The 19,325-nt window shown below is 32.1% G+C and overlaps 1 protein-coding gene across 1 annotated transcript; it reads right to left on the bottom strand.

Moving 5' to 3' along the window:
- Nucleotides 1-12,116: 12,116 nt before the first annotated feature.
- On the bottom strand, nt 12,117-19,151 carry LOC126749704 (protein NDUFAF4 homolog). Its single transcript, XM_050459388.1, has 4 exons — nt 18,875-19,151; nt 12,764-12,852; nt 12,485-12,710; nt 12,117-12,425 (listed from the first exon to the last, which is right to left on the bottom strand). The coding sequence occupies exons 1-4, from the start codon at nt 19,017-19,019 to the stop codon at nt 12,259-12,261; spliced, it is 627 nt and encodes a 208-aa protein (XP_050315345.1). The 5' UTR covers nt 19,020-19,151; the 3' UTR covers nt 12,117-12,258.
- Between the last annotated feature and the right edge of the window lie 174 nt (nt 19,152-19,325).

The following is a 19,325-nucleotide window of genomic DNA, read 5'->3' as shown; positions in this document are numbered from 1 at the left end:
ACACATCTCGTGAGAGTGCTTTGAATAAGGTGGATCATCAGTTGTTGCTCCAAAAATAAAACCTCTTTGGAGCCACTAACCATGCAGAATTTTAAGTCCAGTCCTATCTATTGGCTAGAATTAACCTTTAACTACCTTCCTCTTGAAATTAGATCAATAGACTGTCCTGTTAGATCTAAGAAAGCTTTAAAGAAAATATTGGTCTCAAAGAACTGTTACACTCTAGACGAATTTTTTAATGTAAATAGCTGGAATTAACAATTTACTTTTCTTTTATATATTGATTGTGTTTTATTTTGTATGTATTTTAATGTTTTTGAATTTTCAATATATATTATGCACACCTCTCATTTTTATACTCAAGAAGGTCAATCTGTACTCAGTAATACTGTATTTTATTAGAATTAATTTAGCTCACAGTAAGGCTTTGTCAACAACTCTGTATGTGGTAATAAAGCTAGTTTTTGAATTGAATTGAATACTTGCATTCAATTCAATTCAAAAACTATTATTTTATTAATATTGAAATTGGAAGCTGCTATCCAAAAGAATTAGTAGAAACATCCGGTATTCCTCTGGGAATTAATATTGACTTTGTCTTGTTTACCTTTTTCATTAATAACTTGCCTAATCTTGTTATTCATTTAACAGGCCTTCTTTAAGCAGATAATTTTAAGATCTTTAAGGCTGTCACTGAAAGAGATGATTGTATAAAATTGCAACATAGCTGCAGAGTGTTTCTCAATAAGTTTCAACAAAATGTCACTAAATGTTAACTAAGTGCTGTCTTACACATAGAGAACATCCGGTTTCTTATGATTATAGATTAAATTGTACAATTTGTAAATGTAGTGGCAGTCTTATACAATTAAAACTCTGTATAACTCTTTGGTAAGCTTCTATAATTTGGTTGCCCGAAGCAGATTGCCATATGGATTATATTGAGACGGTGCAGAAAAAGTTTTTGCAGTATTTATATTTAAGAGAAAATAAAGTCTTTCCCTACTGAATATCTTAGTAATGCAATGCTAACTAGTCTAAGGTTTCGAATAAAGTATTAATTGATACAGTATTAGTAATATTAGATATATTGACTGTTATTTGCTAGAATTGATAAATATAAGAGTTCCTAATATCAATTTAGGGTTAAGAATGCAGAGTAATTTTTATGTTAAGTTGTGCAGTTATTTCCACTTTACTTTAATATTAAAAACTTGTAACAAGGTATGGATATTTTTGGCTCTTAACTATCATCTGTTAAAGAAAAATTATCTAACATTGGTTAAGGCCTGTATAATTTATAGGTGTTATGCTATTTTGGAGATTTTAGTTAGTCGTAATCCCTTACATTTAAGCACCTTTAGATATTTGTAAGATGTTGAATAAATAAATAAATATTAATTATGTATATATTTTTATAGATAAAGGTAAGTTTTAATTATTTGGAGGTTACAGATAGATAGAAGGCACAAAGTTCCAGAATAATAGAGAATATATAAGTGAATGAATATTTTGAAGATCTTTATTTGTATTCAGATTTATCATTAGGAGTTCAAATAAATCATATGTATCTCATAGCTTAGTAATAAATTTACCATAAAAAAAAACAAATTTAAATCTAAAATCAATGGTTTGGATCCCAATTAAAACCTACCACTGAAGATTAAAACCAAAAATTCTTTGAATGGATTTTTTCTGATTATGAACATGTTTTCCCTCAATACCTCTGTTACAAGATTTGCATAAGTTTATCCTAGTCTCTCTTATGATATATACTGAATAACAATTGACTGAGTTATTTTTTGTGACCAGTAACATTAGCAAGTATCCAGATTTATTATTTTTCCTGCACTTTATTTTGTATATGATTGTTAGTGCAGTCTAGGTCTACAACAGAAGTTGTATTATTATCTGAAATCTCACCTACTTAGAAGTATAGTGATTTGTACCACCAATGAACTTCTTTGCCTAATGCCCCATTTATAAATAAATAGAAACTAATTGAGGGATCACACACTTATGTGCATGTGAATTTGTTTATGGGAGATATTGTCTGAAATTTTTATACATGGCATCTGGGGAGATGTCAGGATGGTCCAGGGTACTGGGCTATTAAGTTTTTTAATGTATATGACTAGGGTTTTACCAATTAAAGATTTTAGGCAAAGGGTGAAGCATTATCTAATACACAATGCATTCTATTCTTTTGATGAGTATCTTAATTCAGATTTTAACATGTTGGAAGTGCCATTATTCTTAATTTTTGTGTTTCTTTTGTTTTTAGTCCTCTTGTATGTATCTTACGTGAAACATATTGTTTGTAATTGTTTTAACAAACCCTTTTAAGTAGTTTCTTTTCAATTAATATTATTTTATCTTTTTTGGCATATGTAAACTGTATATGTGATAACATGAATAAATTATTGAGTATTAAGTATACATTTATGGGTAAATGACCCTCATGGTGACCGGATTTAAATCCAGTTGACAATTTATGGAATTATTTGGATAGATAGATTCAAAACAAGACTCAAGTATAGAAAAGCCCCACAATATCTAGTTTAACAAAATATGAATATTATACCTACTTCCTGATCAAACATAAATTTAAAAAACTTCCATACCTTTGGCCACCACTGAATGTTATACTTGTAAAGACAATTAATTACCTAATTAAACAGAATAGGTTTGCAGTATGTTATAAAAACATACCCACCTTCAATATCTATCTCAGGATCTTCAGGATTGTCCAGTTTCCTTTTCCTATGTTGATTCAAAACATTTTTATAACTTTCATCACTAATATAAAAAGGATTTTGATATGAAGTAATATATTTATCCAAACTTATTGAACACCCATTAGCTTTGGTACCCATGGTGGAACTAAATATTTTTTCTTTACTATTTAATAAACTGTTCCGAATGCTATTTACATGTCTTTTCTGTTTCCTGGACATTTGGGGACATGGTCCCTCAGGATAATTTTCATCGGGTGAAAAATCTGCTTCTTCAACTTTCAATTGAATTGTTCCCAATATTTGAAAATACCTCTTTTTTGTTCTGTAATATAGGTCTGCATTTTCACTATCGATTTTCCGTTTTTCCATTTTGGGGTCCTGTCCTGGTGGCAAATACTTCATATGATTAAGTAACTTTATTTGAGATTCTATGATATCCTGTTTAAGCTTTTTTCTATATGTCTCATACCTATATTTTGCTTCTTTTTTTTCTTGTTTTTGAAGTTTCTTTCTCATGTGAGCAATATCTGGTCTAAAGAACCCTGCTTTAAGGTGCTCATGGAACTGAGACAGAGGATTTGAAAACCTAAAATTTTCAAAGTCAAACAGCCTCTGCAAAGTTTTAGTTTTTTCCAGATCATCATCCTCAGGAAAGTTTGGTAAGAAACTCTGCAAATGTTCTTTATCTGCATCACAGAAGGAGTTCCACAGGTCAACAGTAAAGAATTCTTCAAATATATCCTTACGCTCACACAGCCCCTGAGGGAGTTGAATTTTTGCACCAGAAACCACTACTGGTTCCATTCCATCATCATCGGAAGACTCAGTGGAATAGTCAGATGATGCACTATCAGAGTCAGAGGTTGTTGTCATGTTGATTAAGCTTATTTAAACAAATTTAATAAAAATCTATAAAAAGCCTTGCATTTACTTCATTTAAACCGGGAATTACTCTATAAGATCTTTGATACCCTGGCATAAATCCAAGGTTCACTGTCCCAGTATACTCAGGTAAAGTTATTGTAAAATCTTATTTATTTACAAACATTAGGGGGTGAAGAGGGGTGCAGATGCCGGCTCGTTCCCGAAATAAGAGGAATTCATGATTTTGCTAGAAACCTGCAGCCACACACTTTAAGCAGCTTTGCGTAGGACACGCCTGCATCGAAAATATCTTGTGCTCAACAACAGCAGTAAAGAAAAATAGCCAAAACAACGCATTCGCATATCCATTTCATTCCTTACCGTCATATTGACAGTTTGACATTTGACAGATGATTTGACAGCTGACAATATTGACAAGGCTGTCAAAAATCTAAAATTTTGCTTAGTTGCCAAGCGTTAAAATTATTATATTAAGCATAATACACATGAATCTAGTACGAAAAAAATATATAGCACGAGTTACATTATTTTGTTATTCTGGTATTAATGCTCAAAAAAATACCAAATTTACGTGCTCAGTGAAAAATGTATATACAATGGTAGTGATAAACGTCTTTTATATCGCTTTCTTTTGTCCTTATAACAAAATATAAAGGATGGCAAATCCGGTGGTTTATTAAATATGGTATAATGTTCACTCAATGCAGCGAGAAATATTTGATTAAGATGAAAATATGAAGGAAATACAGCCTCAAATTTGCAATGATTGATTAGATTAGTTCTATAATAAATAAAGAAATAAATCGCATGAATATGGGGTTACCGCATATCTGCCAGAATGCTAGAATATGCCAGTCCATTTATTGATAATTATATTACTATAGTATATTTCAGTTTAAATAAAATTAGAAGAAATTCATTTTATTAATTATTTTTAAATAATCCAGAATTTCCATTAAATTTCGAAATAATTAAAAGTGCATCGCGAACAGATTTTCAAAGTTTAGAAATAAAAAATTGTGTAAAGAATAATAAAAAATAAATGTCCATCTAAGATAATAAACAGTTTAAGATCCTAATATCGCGTAAGAAATGAAATAAGTGTAGAGGATGATTGTCTTTTGTGGAACAACTGCATAATCAACCATAAGGTATAGGAGCGTGTACACATTGATTTCATGGGACCATTTATGAATAAATATTTTTTGGAATTATAGATGCCTATTCGAAATGGTTAGAAGTTTATCCTGTTAATAATTTAACAGCAAAATCAACTATCGAAATTCTATGTTCAGTCTTTTCACGATTTGGATTACCTGAATTTTTGGTGTCAGATAATGGCAAAACATTTTGTTGTAAAGAATTTTTCGAGTTTTTAAATTAGAATAATGTTCAACATTTAACATCTCCACCATATCACCCCTCCTCAAATGGAGCAGCTGAAAATGCTGTGAAAACGGTAAAGGCATCTCTAAAAAACTCATTGGGAAATAAGGTACAGGTATAAATAAATCATTATGTAATTTTTTATTTGATTTTCGTAACACTCCACATTGCACGACCGGAGTGACATGTTTAACAGAAAGATCTCATGTTTAACAGAAAGATCAGAACAAGATTTGATGCTTTACTTTCTAATAACTTAACAAATAATACTAAAAGTAGCAAAAACCAAAATATTACTGAAGTCAGAAACAAAGTATTAACTAATCAAGCTAAACAAAAAAGTTATCATGGAGGAGAGCGTTCTGTTGAATTTTCAATTAATGAACAAGTTTTTATTAGAAATTTTAGTTGTGTAACATAACCCAAGTAGGAAAGAATATATATATTGTAAACATTCCAACCTTAAGTAATATTAAGTGGAAACGACATTTAATCCAAATTAAAAAGTTGCAATTTAGAGAATCCCAAATGTCAAAAGATATAGGTAAAGATAGTGTAGGTGTTGGTGAGGATTTTTGTGTGGAAAATTCAGAGGAATCACCTCTGGATTCTAAGTTAGTCTAATTCGAAGTTAATATTAGTGGGGAAAGTGAAATTATAGTGCGTCCCAAGAGAATAATTAAACCTTTAGAAAGATTTGGATTTTAATGAAAAGGGTGAGCTATATCTATATATACATAAGAGTTATAATTGTATTATAAATATAAGGTTAAATGAATATGTATTATTTTTTTGTAGGGGAGAAGAATGTAGTATTTTTCAGTTTAAATAAAATTAGAAATGCGTCCAGCTAGCGTATTTACTATGCACATTGCTGCCGCATTTGCCGCACATTGTAGTGAAAAATGCGGCAGATTCTTACTAACGAGATCAGTTGTACTCGGGTCATGAGTTTAACAAAACGTTTGTGGGAAAAGTAAAAAAAGAATTTATTCAGTTATTATTAAATAAGCATTTATTGTTATTACCATATCACCAATAATAACCCGGAACATTACTATTATACACCGTATTAATTACTGCATAAAAATGCAAATTTTTTTACTTTTTTATGGCGTACTGCAACTAGAAAACCACTTCCTAAAAAACAAACCCTGAAGAGTTCTCTGACTTCCGAAAAATAAGTATTTTGCCGACCCCTTCAAAAGTATTTGAAAAATTTGTGTACCAATAGGCAGATATAAACACAAAATAATACCAGATATCCAAAATGGGTTTGGAAAGGTACATTCTACAGCTACGGCTTTGGCTACAGTAACTAGTGACTTAATCGATGCCTGCAATATTGTATCATCTAGACTAATCATTAATCATTAATCCAAATCATTAGACACAATTGCCCATCGTCTAAATTATTGCTAAGTTAAGGTATTACACCTTTAAATAATCGCTTTTTAATCTACTAGATTTGTAGTTAAAAGGCAGATCGCACTGCGTATCATCCTATAATCAAATTTTAAAGTCTATATCGATATCATCTGGGGTCCCTCAGGAAAGGATATTGGATCCTTTACGCTATTAATTTACACTGCGTGCATTTTGAAATCCGTGAAAAAATATAAGCTTCAAGCTTCCGCTGATGCGACCATGATACTGAGGATATTAAAGAATTATATTCACTAAAAAGAACTATATTATTCCGAAACGAACAAGTCGAGATTTTGGCTCTCCTAAAACCCACAGAATACAAATATAGCTAAAACCTATAACCTGGACGCGGTTAAAAAATAAGAAAAGAATTATTATAAAATGAGTGTATTTGTCCGTAATTGGATTAACTAAACTAGAAAAACACAATTTCAGCAATATTTTTTAATAATCGTATTTAAATTTTAAAACTAAAGATATTTTATTAGCAAATATTACAAAATAGAAGCGAACTTTCTATAATAAAAGATAATTTAGAACAAATTTAATCCAGGACGCATCTAAATTTTCATTGGACCGAAAACTAGGACTAGGCTAATTAGGGGATTACTAGATATACATATTAATGATTTACAAATTCCTGTTGTTGAGTTTTCAAAAAACTTAGGCATATGGTCAGACAGTTGAACACTGATTTAAAAGATTTGGAACACATGTTGCAAAACCGCTTAAAAAGTATACTTTTTAATAAAACGCTTGTATTCTAACAAGCATATTTTAGGCAAAAAAATATTATAAAAATCTTTAGTATTATTATACTTTAATTACTGTGAGTTTATCCAATAGAATCCAGAAAGTACACAATTCTTGTACTAGACTCATATTTGACGTTCGATTGTATGAGTCTATAGCTAAGGATGGAAAATCGTAGAGTTTTTTATAAGGGTAATATTGTCCATAAATTATTAACACACATTATGTATCTTTTGCTTTGAGGGAAAAATTTTAATAAACTTACAGACAGCCTTATTTAAGAATAGTAATCATTTAATTAAACTTCACAATTGAATTAAAATTATTTAAAGGATTTATAAATATTGGTCAGTTTAGGGAAAAGTTAAAACATTTTATTTTATCCAAATAACATTATATTTCTGTTAAATATGGACAGTGGTACAGATTCCTGACAACGGATTTGAGGACAAAGACTTAATTGTGAATTATTGCTCCTCAAAAGTGGTAAAAATATGTCGCTATATTTATATACCATATATCTTACATTAAACGCCCTATTCAATCCAACTGATCCGTTATTTTTTGTGGGGAGATCATCAGTTCATCTTCTTTTTTCTTACTGTTAGCCTCCTTCTTTCCTCATATGCTTAGAAGCCCTTTCAACATTAGCAGAGTGCATTAATGAATCTGATCTGACAGGAAATTTTTTGAGCTTGTTAAAAAAGGCCGTTGTTACACCCCTAATCAAGCACTATTTCTAACTCCACGATTGTCGAGGCTGTATCCTGGACTGGTAATGCATGATGGCGCCCTCACGACCAAAACTTTCCGGAGGTAAACTCGCCTCCCATTCGGATCTCCGGGCGGAGGCTGGTCGGGGAGGTCCATCAGGCGGATCAAAAAGCCTAAAAATCAATTTCTGCAACATCAGAGGCCTAAACACCAATATTATTGCAGTATACCAACACCTGCAATCAAATAAACCTCACATTCTGGCATTGGCAGAAACAAAGGTGAAACCTTCAACAACAAATGTTCACCTCATTTATCCTGGATACGATCTACACACCCGATTTCGACTAAACTTTGGATTGGCAGTATTTGTCAAGAACGATTTGAGTTGCCAGCGGGAGGAAACGCTTGAACCTGCGGACTTCGACGTCATGTGGTTCAAAATAATAGCCAGTGGTGCCACGAAATTTATCTGCTGTATTTCCAGACCACAAAGCGACACCCAATATAGACGGCTCTTTTTGAACCTGGTCGATTGCATTAACCATCTGCAAATTGACTACCCAAGCACATAAATCATCGTCATGGGTGATTTTAACGTTCACAATATCAACTGGCTGCGCTTCTGCAATAAGAACGACGATGAAGGACGAGAAGCTGAGCTATTTGCCACCATATGCGGGCTTACGCAGCTTGTGGAGGAACCTACCAGAATCCCCGATCGAGACGGCGAGTTCGCGAGTCTCCTAGATCTGGTCTTGGCTTCAGACCCTGACTCGTACACAGTATCAGTACATGCCCCCCTAGGAACATCGGACCACAAATTGATAACAGTCTCTTGCCAGTTAGAGGTTAAAACGCAGGATCCTCCGATGCCGCGGAAGGTATGGCACTATAAATCAGCAGAGTGGAACCATCTTCGGGAATTTTATTGCTCATTCCCTTGGAAAGAAGTCTGCTTTAAAACCAATAACATCTCAGAATGTGCAAACCAAATTACAGAGACGATCTTGGCAGGAATGGAAGCTTATATCCCTTTTTCTACTAAATGCGGATCAAACAACAAGCAATGGTTCAACCTGAATTGCTAAAAGGCAGTAAATACTAAAAACGCAGCATATCGCAAATGGCGTCAACATCCTTCCATCGAAAATCGGAGGAACTTTTTAGCCTCCAGAAATAGCTGCAAGCGAATTATTGATGAATGCAAAGAGAGTCACAACAACAGGATCAAAAACAAACTGCTAAACTGCCCAAATGGAACAAGATCTTCTGGTCGGTATCGAAAGCCCTTAGTCAAGGATTTGCTAAGTCAGCCTTGCCACCGCTAACAGCAGATGATGGTTCTATCGCGGTAACAGCAAGGGAAAAAGCCAACTTACTGGGTAAACTCTTCGCGTCCAATTCTACTCTGCACTCGCAAGGCAAAACACCGCCATATTTGCCAAGGGTGAATTTATCGATGGGAGAAATTTCGTTTCCCCAACGAATTATAAATAAAATTCTTAAAAGCGTAGACACCAACAAAGCTTCTGGACCCGATGGAACTCCAGCCCTAATACTAAAAGGTTGTGCAGTCGAATTGACTCCTCCCTTATGTAGACTGTTCACGGCATCGTATAAGCAGGGCCAATTTCCAACAAGCTGGAAAACTGCTCCAGTGCAAGCTGTACCGAAAAAGGGTAAGAAGACGATGCCCTCCAATTACCGCCCGATTGCACTAGCTCCAGTAATATCGAAGATTATGGAGAAAGCAGTCAACCAACAACTGTTAAGATATCTGGAATCATCTGGACTAATCAACGATCATCAATACGGCTTCCGAAAGCTTAGATCCACCGACGATCTTCTGGCCTACGTCACACACTTGTGGACGGAGGCCATGGAGAAGCACGGCGAGTCCCGCTCAGTCGCTCTTGATATTTCCAAGGCATTTGACAGAGTGTGGCATGAGGGACTACTAACCAAGCTCTCCTTAATCGGCATACAAAACTCATTATTGAATTGGATCAAAAGTTTTCTTGAACAACGAACAATCCAAGTAGCCGTTGATGGATACCTCTCCGACAAATTTAACATTAACGCTGGAGTCCCTCAAGGATGCATTCTATCCCCCACCCTTTTCTTGGCATATATCAACGATTTGCCAGGAACCACTGTCAATACAATCTACACCTTTGCGGACGATAGCACACTTATTTCCACAGTTAAGTCCGCCAAACCAACGACAGCCGCAAGTTCTCAGAATCTTAGGCAGCAACAAGTAGCGTCAACCAACAACGATATTAGAGCAATCTTGGAGTGGGGGCGATAACAATTTGATAATTTTAACGCTAAAAAAAACGCAAGCTGCAGTATTTACGATGAAGACTAACCTTGGTGGCCTGGAGCTGGTTATGGCAGGGAAAACATTGCCAATAAAATCATCTTTGCATCTTCTAGGAGTCGAGGTCACGAACAGTGTGTCCTGGCATGACCACGTTGCCGAGGTCGCCAGGGCGGCTTCCAAAAAACTTGGTGTGCTTTTCAAAACGAAAAAACTGTATACACCAGAACAGCTGCTGACTTTTTATAAGGCTCAAATACGCCCTTCCCTCGAGTATTGCTCGCATGTCTGGAGATCTGCACCCAAGCATAGTTTAAACCTGCTGGATTCTATACAGAAGAGAGCTATTCGTCTTATCGACAAACCAGAACTGACAAAGAGTCTGGATAGTCTGGAGCACAGGAGAAAGGTGGCTGATCTCTGTTTGTTCTACCGTTATTATCACGGTAAGTGCGCCTCTGAGCTGGCAGGCCTGATTTCACCCAGGGCTGTTCCGACAAGAAGGACACGTCTAGCAGTTGCGGCTCATCAACATCGAATCCACATGCCTACCCCAAGGACGTCGCTGTATCGGGACTCATTCATCTGGAGAACATCTTCTTTGTGGAACGGGCTTCCACCTCACATATTTCTTCAAGCATACAACCTACAGCGATTCAAGATAAATGCCCACAAATATCTTCGCGCGAGCACCACTCCAAGAGTGACATAGGACTTTCCTCTTGTGCTTGTGTTTACCATAAAAAAAAAATCAATCTTGGTGTGATTGTAATCGTTTGGTCCTTTATAGAGACAATAAACAATAAACTTTTTTGGGCTATAAAGATGGTAGGTTAAAATTTGATAAACAGCAAGTTATTAGTATCATTAAATTTATTATCTAATTGCTTTGCCTTGCGGAATATTGAGAGTGCAAGTCGTTAACTAGGAGTGTTTACTTTGCACTGATTGTTTCTCATTTAGGATATGGTATCTTCCTTCGGCAGAAGTATGCAGGCTATTTGCAGAGTTCTCTTTTTGTACTACTAAGATGTGTCATCAGAATCTTTTGTAGACTGAACAATATGGTGTCTTGCAAACCCTATTTTATAAGAGACAAATTATTAACATTACCCTGCATTTTTATTTTGCAAACTGTATGCTTGATGTATAAGAAGTACGCCTCGGTTAATACCTCTCTTTGCACAAACAACAAGCGTTTAATATTTAATATTAACCTCACCTTTCCAACTTTTGCTTTTACAAAAAAATTAACTTATTATATTAATAGCAAAAAAAAAAATTAATTTGTTAATTTATATCAGTTATCAACTATTTAAGAAACAGGTAAAAGCGTTTTTTAATTTAAAGATACTGCCTTTGAAGACGAGTACTTACTTTTCCGACTATATTTGATTAAATATTAAATTAAATGCAATTCAATGATTGTTATAGTCTTTCACAGCTGTGATAGATTGTAGCTGTGGTTATAATTTTATAAAAAATTGTGTCTCATAGTTTAATTTAGTCATTAAGGCTTCTAATTTGTATTGTTTTTTGTCTAACTTTAATCTGGGACCTTATTTTTATATTATGCTATTTGATTAATTTTAAACCACTGTTAGCCTCTTTGTTAAATGATTCGTAATTTAATTTAATTTGTACATTTTACTAAGAATCCACTCGTTCATTTTGGCGGTAAGTTTGAACAGTAATCGTTATTCGCCTTATAATAAAAGTTTTAAATGTAATAACAATTATAAAAATTATATTTTCTTAAATTTATTTACAACATAAGGTTATATTGACATAATATTAAGCTGATTTGAATCAATTGAGATTTTATTGTGATGTACCCAGTTTTAAGGTGATGTTTTATGACAATGACTATAAGAAAGGAGACTATAAAAACATAACAATTACTTTATTGTTTTCATTGGACTCCACAATAATTACAACAATAGAGCTTCCAATGTACCAAAGGAACAATAACACACTATTATTCCAAACAGAAAAAATAATTTTTACAGCTATCTAAATCCACTACTATCAAGTATCACCCTTATCCTTTTTAACTTCGGGTTGCGGCAGCGACTTCACAGGTTCCCGAATTACTTCCACTATTGGCTTTGCAGGACCAGCAAAAGTTGCTCTGGTCTTAGAACTCTCTTGTGGCTCATATATTTGAAACACCCTATAGTTTTCAAGTATTTTTTCTTAAAGAATAATTTCAAATTAGTCTAAACTCGAGCACCATTTAATTTGGGAAACTTACTCACTACATCTTCAGGTATATTATGCTCGTTTGCAATATGTTCTGGTGTGTATTTTCTAGGTTCATTCTGATGTTGTGAAATGAATTTCAGAGCATTTCTTAAAGTAGTTTTTCCGGGAGGGATGACGTCTGGCTCTTTGTGCCCAAAGAGATACGGTTCAGGTTGTGCTCTGTCTTGAGGCAAAGCCCTAGAAGGATTTGTTTCCAGTGCTTTCTCTACTGGTTTCTATAAAGGTTGTATATTAAGAATTAAGAATTTGATATGTGCATTACTAATACCTCTTCATTTGAAACAACATACACATCTTTTAGATATTTATCTAGAGTCTCATTTTTTCTTAAGCTTTCTGCAAAAACTTCTGGATATTCTGCAAATAATAATTCAATATGTGTAAAGACCACTACATTTGAAGTAAATATGAAGTATGTTTTGTTTTTAAATTCTTTATTTATTTTACTAACTCCTTAGAGTATACACAAGTGCTACAAAATTCAGTATATATGTATGTTTGAGGAGCATATTACTGGTGTGAAAATAATTTATTCTTATCAATATGATAATTACAATACATTGAATATTAATATGTTCAGTCAATGGGAAACTTTTGAAACAGAGAGGTTTACTGTATCAACTTCTAAATTGCCACACCCAATTATAAATAAAACTTATGAAATGCTAGTATTCTTAATAAGAAACACACAAAGGGCTTTTTAAAACTAGCATAATGTGATAAAGCATTAGTCAGGTATCACCTAGTTTATCTTTTAAATATATGAATTAAAAAGTAACTTCAGGAAAATCATTTCTATTCTCTGGATCAATTGTATACTTAATAATTCCATTGCAAGCCTAATATTAGTTATTAAGTATTATTATAATATTATTAGTTTTTACTGAGATGATTCTAGTGACTAACTTATTATTTAATTGTTTGTGTTTTTAGTATTTACTGTTTTCTTTTTACCAATACCTGATCTATTGCACTTTATATTGAATCAATAAATTATTTTATTTTGATATGGTTTAATTATCTGGGAACTTTTATCGGAGACTAATTCAGAGTAAAAAAATAGATACTATAATTTATTTAAAAAAATGCATTCTGTAAATCCTTTGTTCATATCTTAAAAAGTATATTCGACATGCATTTATGCACTACGAGACAATTTACATTTTAATGTTCCTATATCATATTAATAATAGTTTAAAGTTTACATAATACATTAAGTTTTAGCATATAGTATGCTTCTGTTGTATGGTCATTACAAGCAGAAACCAGCATAAATCTAGTAGAAAAGGTAAAACAAAGATTTCTTAGGGATCTATACGATATCAAAAGCGACTATAGGTTTAACTGGTATTTATAGACTACCCTCAACAGATAAACAAGACTTTTTGCAGGACTCAAACTCACTCTATTCTGAAAAAATCACGAGTCAAAAACTAGAAATTTTTGTAGGAGACATAAACATCAATATTTTGAATCTGCATGATCCAAATGTAGTGAATTATTTAAATAATATGCATCAGAATGGTTTTAACTCCATGATTGATAAACCGACGAGGAAAAGAAATGGACAAATATCTTCATGCTTGGACCATTTCTTTGTCAAGAACACTGAGTGGACCAACATGAGCTCCAAAGTTATAGATATATAGCGGTTTATCAGATCATTACCCAATTTTACTTAGTATAAAATTACAAAGAGAATCTATATGTAGTAAAAATACAAGTGTGAAAAAAATCGACTATGATCAAGTAGAAAGGGCTTTGGAGAATGAAACGTGCGAACAAATATTTAATTCCAATGATTCTGATAAATGTGCTACTAATTTCGTAACATCAATTAAAATAATTTTCGAAAACGCCAGCAGCAACTCATATATTAAATGTAAAGATCGTAAATTAAAACCCTGGATTACTCTCGGTATAATAAAATCTATTAGAACGAGAGACAAATTAAAAAAGAAAAGTGCTATACTTAAGACTAATGAAACTAATAAAACCTTTAAAGACTATCGTAATAACCTGTTAAGATTAATTAACATTTCAAAAAATAATTATTTCTCTAACAAAGTCGCGGAAAATAAACATAACATAAAACAGGTCTGGAAGGTGGTCAAAGAAGCAACAAACGAGAGAACAAGATCGGTCTGCGAATATGCAGCTGTAATTGACAACAGCTGCGGTGGTGAAATTGCGGGAGATGATAATATTGCAGATGCTTTTAATTCCTATTTCAGCAAATCTGGAAAAATTATGGCGGGTAAAATTATAACAATCCAAGACAGGCCAGCTTAAACCCAAAAAATAATCCAAGTGGAAACTCTACGTATCTTAAACCTATAACGGAAAATGAATTAATTCAATTAATAAGCACTCTTAAGACTAATGCAGCATCCGGGGCTGACGAAATACCTGCACTATTTTTGAAAAAGTATCATAAACACCTTATTAAACCAATTGTACTTGTAAATTTATCTTGTAAATTTAGTATTTGAGACTGGTATTTTTCCCTCAATTTTCAAACATGCCACTGTAACCCCGTTCAATAAATCGAGAGATAAAAAAATTATTAGTAATTATAGACCCATAGCTTTAACCAGTAATATTTCAAAAATCATAGAGAAATGCATGAAATTTAGACTTAACGAGTTTTTGGAAAAAAAATTATTTTTTGTCACAATTTCAATTTGGATTTAAACAAAATAAAAGTACAGAAGATGCGGTGAATTGTATTACAGAACAGATAGAAAAGTGTTTCGACTGTGACGAGAGGTCCATGGCAATATTTCTGGACCTCAGCAAAGTGTTCAACACTGTGACACATGATATTCTGCTAAAAAAACTGGAAAATATTGGGATTTGAGGAATTCCTTACAGCCTGTTTGAAAGTTACATTAACCAAAGAACACAAAGCACCAAAATAAATGGATGTGTCAGTTTGCCTAGGTTGGTAAAATATAGCGTGACATAGGAAACTGTCCTTGGACCGGTATTGTTCTCTATATATGTTAATGAGTTGTTGCAGTTGTTACCTAATGTCGGCATGGTGTGTTTTGCAGATGATACCGCAATAATGAAGGAAAAGTCTTGGAAGGATGTAAAGACTGTTGCGGAGTCTTCCATGAAAAAAATCAAAACTTGGCTTGATTTAAATTATTTAACACTAAACTCAAGAAAAGTCAAGCTTTTTATGCTTTTCTGTAGATTCAAGAACATCTAGCACATTAAAAGAGATCACATTACAAGAAAACGACTGTGGCATAACTGAATGTTCTTGCACCCAGCAAATAAAAAGGCAGACCAAGGTTAAATATTTAGGTGTTGTTTTGGATGAAAATCTAAAGTGGCACCACCATGTTGAGTATATTTCCACTCGAGTTCGGAAACTTATTTATACATTTCGTCAATTAAGACAATTTATGCAAAAAAAGACCCCTATGATCATTTATCAAGCTCTGGTTGAATCAATTATAAACTATTGCATAACAGCATGGGGCGGAACAAGTAAGACCATCCTGAAACCTCTTATGATTACTCAAAAATATGTTCCGAAGGTTATGTTTAACAAACCAAAATTGTATTCCTCAGATATTTTATATAGAGAAGCTAGATTGTTGCAAGTAAATCGAATTTACTTGAAAGCAGTTGTTAGGCTTCTGTGTAAGAGTCCACACTACTTGCATTTCATATCTCACAATCAGAACACTAGACAAGCTTTAAATAAGAATGTAACTATCCCAAAGACCACAAAAGCTAAATGTCAAAAAACTTTAACATATACCTCAATAAAAATGTATAATCAACTTCCCTTAAAACTCAGAAATAAACCCTATAACAAAATTAAAAGTAGAATCCATGACTGGATATTAGATGATAATGTCACTTGGTTAGTATGATACACATAGTAATGTTTATTTTTCTTCCTGTTTTTTTCCCTTTCTTTCTCCTAATTTAATTTAATTCTATTTTTTTTTTTTGAATCACTTTTGTTTATATATTATTTTCTTAAAAATTGTTTTTATTTTGATTAATTAATTTGGATAGACAGGAAATGCACACACAGTATTTTTAAAATACCATTGTGCATTGGGTATTCTTAGCAATTAAGCAGTTGTTATTTTGTAATGTATGAATGTATTATCTGCTGAATATACACCAAAAAGGATAAAATTTATCCATGTATGAGTTTATGCAGAAACATACTTCAAGATTTTAATGTTGTATCTGTGGAAAGCCAATGATCATTGGCTTGCATACTCTCTGTATGCTTTATTATCACTAACTTAAAATACAAGGGTCTACAGTTAATAAATCATATTGGTTTCCAAAATAAATTTACATATAAAATATTTAACATAGGTTTTACTGACTACTCTCCATAAAACAAAATTATGGAGCTATGTAAAAATTATGAAAATATAAGAAAAATTATGAAAATTTTAATCGAATTGAAACCAAATACAATTCAAGATTTTTAAACTGTGTCTTGTAGCAATTCTGTGTCAAGTTTATTTTATTTTTTTAATCATTGATTTTAATGCAATATTTTATCTCTATTTTAATGTAATTTAATTTTAGGTAGTAGGTAGTTGAACAAGTTTATGCTTAATAGGCATTTTTATTGTAAGAAGTGATGTATTTATTTTGTTTTAGGCTTATTGTTCAATTGTAACTATAGGTATGTTTGTATGTGTTTGCTTACAATTTTTTTTTAATAAAATATGTTTCGAATTTGAATGTAACCAAAACCTGTTTGCTACCAAGGAAATTAAGGATCTTACTTCTCTCACATCAGTGATATTTCTGAATATGGTTGTCATATTAAAGTATTAATTCTTAACATTAAGTTTGTTAAACATATAATTGTGTTTTATTTTAATTTATGTTTTGGTTAGTGCCTTTTTTACATATAATTCCAATTTATAATTGTGTTTGTTTGAGAGATTAAATAAATAAATAGTCATAAACATTTAAAATTAATCTAGTCCAGCTTTATGTTCCTAAAGTCAAGTTAAGACCTACAGATATTGAATGTATTGCAATATCTGCAATACATTTGCCACCAATACTACAAGTTGTTCCCCTTTTAGTATTATTTTATATTAGCACCAATACTGATATTTTTAAAACAGCTTTAAAAATCATTTAAATATTATAGGTGTATTTAGATCAAACCGGAAATATTTTATTTATTTATATATTTATTCCCTTGATAGGGTACCTTGCTAGTTAATAGTTTGTAAGTTATTCTATTTTAGTTATTTTTATTTATTTTGTCGGTTTAAGAAAAATTTAAGAGACATCCTTGGAGGCATATCAAAATCTGCCTAGCATATCTTAAACAAATAAGATTTAAGTAATTCTGCAAAGACTCCATCAAGGCTACATTAATGTTGGGATAATGCAAAGAAAGACTTTATTGTGTTTATCTTAGAACCAACATTTACAAAAACTCTTCCATCTGTTATTTATGCCAATGGCATGGACCTAACACCAGAAAAAATTGAAGAGTTTGACAACTGTTAAAGAGAATTGTTAGAGTTATGTATTTCAAACTCAGGCCAATTATGTAGGTTTTAAAGTTGTCTTATTGAGAAAATATTAAGTAAAAATATTAACAATTTGTAAAGACATTGGGTAGGTACCTAGAAAATCTAATTTCTGTTATTTACCAATATCACAATAATACTATGAGTTTTTAGGAATAAACGCTTATCTTGATAAATATTGAATTAAAACTGAAAAGTGTACACCATTTGGTTTTTACATTTTACAAGTAAGGCCAAATACTCAAGCTGATAACAAAACTTAAATAGATTAATCAAAAGCTGACATAAAGAATATGTTAATATTTTGAGTAACATTTTTACACTAACATAGCAAAATGACCTTAGAAGGTTTGGGTTTAAAGTATTACTGGGAATCTGTAACATTAAGCCTGGTAAATTAAGAATGACTAACAAATATTTCAGAGTTTCATATATAAAAAAACAAACACCTCAAACATAAAGATCAAATTACAAGTATTCCTTCACAGTAAAGTTGGCATATTGGAAATACTATTTTATAGTTTTATATTTGTAATTGGCTTTTTGGCTGTTGATATACTATTATTATATAAACAGATTATAGAAAAATTTATTTAAATTGATTTTTTTATTTCAAAAGAGTTGGTAAGCTGTCATACAGCCAGCAAATTTTTGTAGCCTTAATGATAATTAAAGTACTTGAATGTGAAATTTAATATATAGGTATATACTATAGACCAGGGATCAGCAAGAAGACCCTCTCTGTATCCTGTATAAATATTGTGTCTAAAAGAGATTGTGGCTTGACAAAATCCTTTTAGTGATTATTTCTGTAAATAAATCAATAAAATTACCCTGTTTCATACGTTCCAGGTCCAAGGCGTCTTTTTTATGCCTGGGAGCTGCTGTTTTTACTGGATTGCTAATAACCTTTTCTGCCCTAGATTCCAAATTAAAATCTCTCCAGGGGTGCTTAATTTTTGAAATTGCTCTACCCATTGCTTTAATTTTATTTTGCAACAGTTATATAAATGTGGTTTTTAACATATTTTTTAAACTTTAATTCAAAAAATATTAATTAAAAATAACTTTTAAACTAATCAAAACCATCTGATCGATATTTAAAGATTTTAGGTTATATAAGTTTTAGGTTAAGATGTACGTGAAATGAAGGCGCGTTTACAATCAATTACGGGAATTTAAAATTACAGTTGCGGGGGGCAGAGAGTGACGCCAACTTATGACCACACGGAATTCACCAATGGTTTTTTATTTCTTTTTTTTAATTATATTATTTTTACTAAA

Source organism: Anthonomus grandis, unplaced genomic scaffold, assembly GCF_022605725.1.
Source record: "Anthonomus grandis grandis unplaced genomic scaffold, icAntGran1.3 ctg00000506.1, whole genome shotgun sequence".
In the NCBI taxonomy this organism is placed as follows: Eukaryota; Metazoa; Arthropoda; class Insecta; order Coleoptera; family Curculionidae; genus Anthonomus; species Anthonomus grandis.
This window is presented reverse-complemented; position numbering and strand designations above follow the sequence as displayed.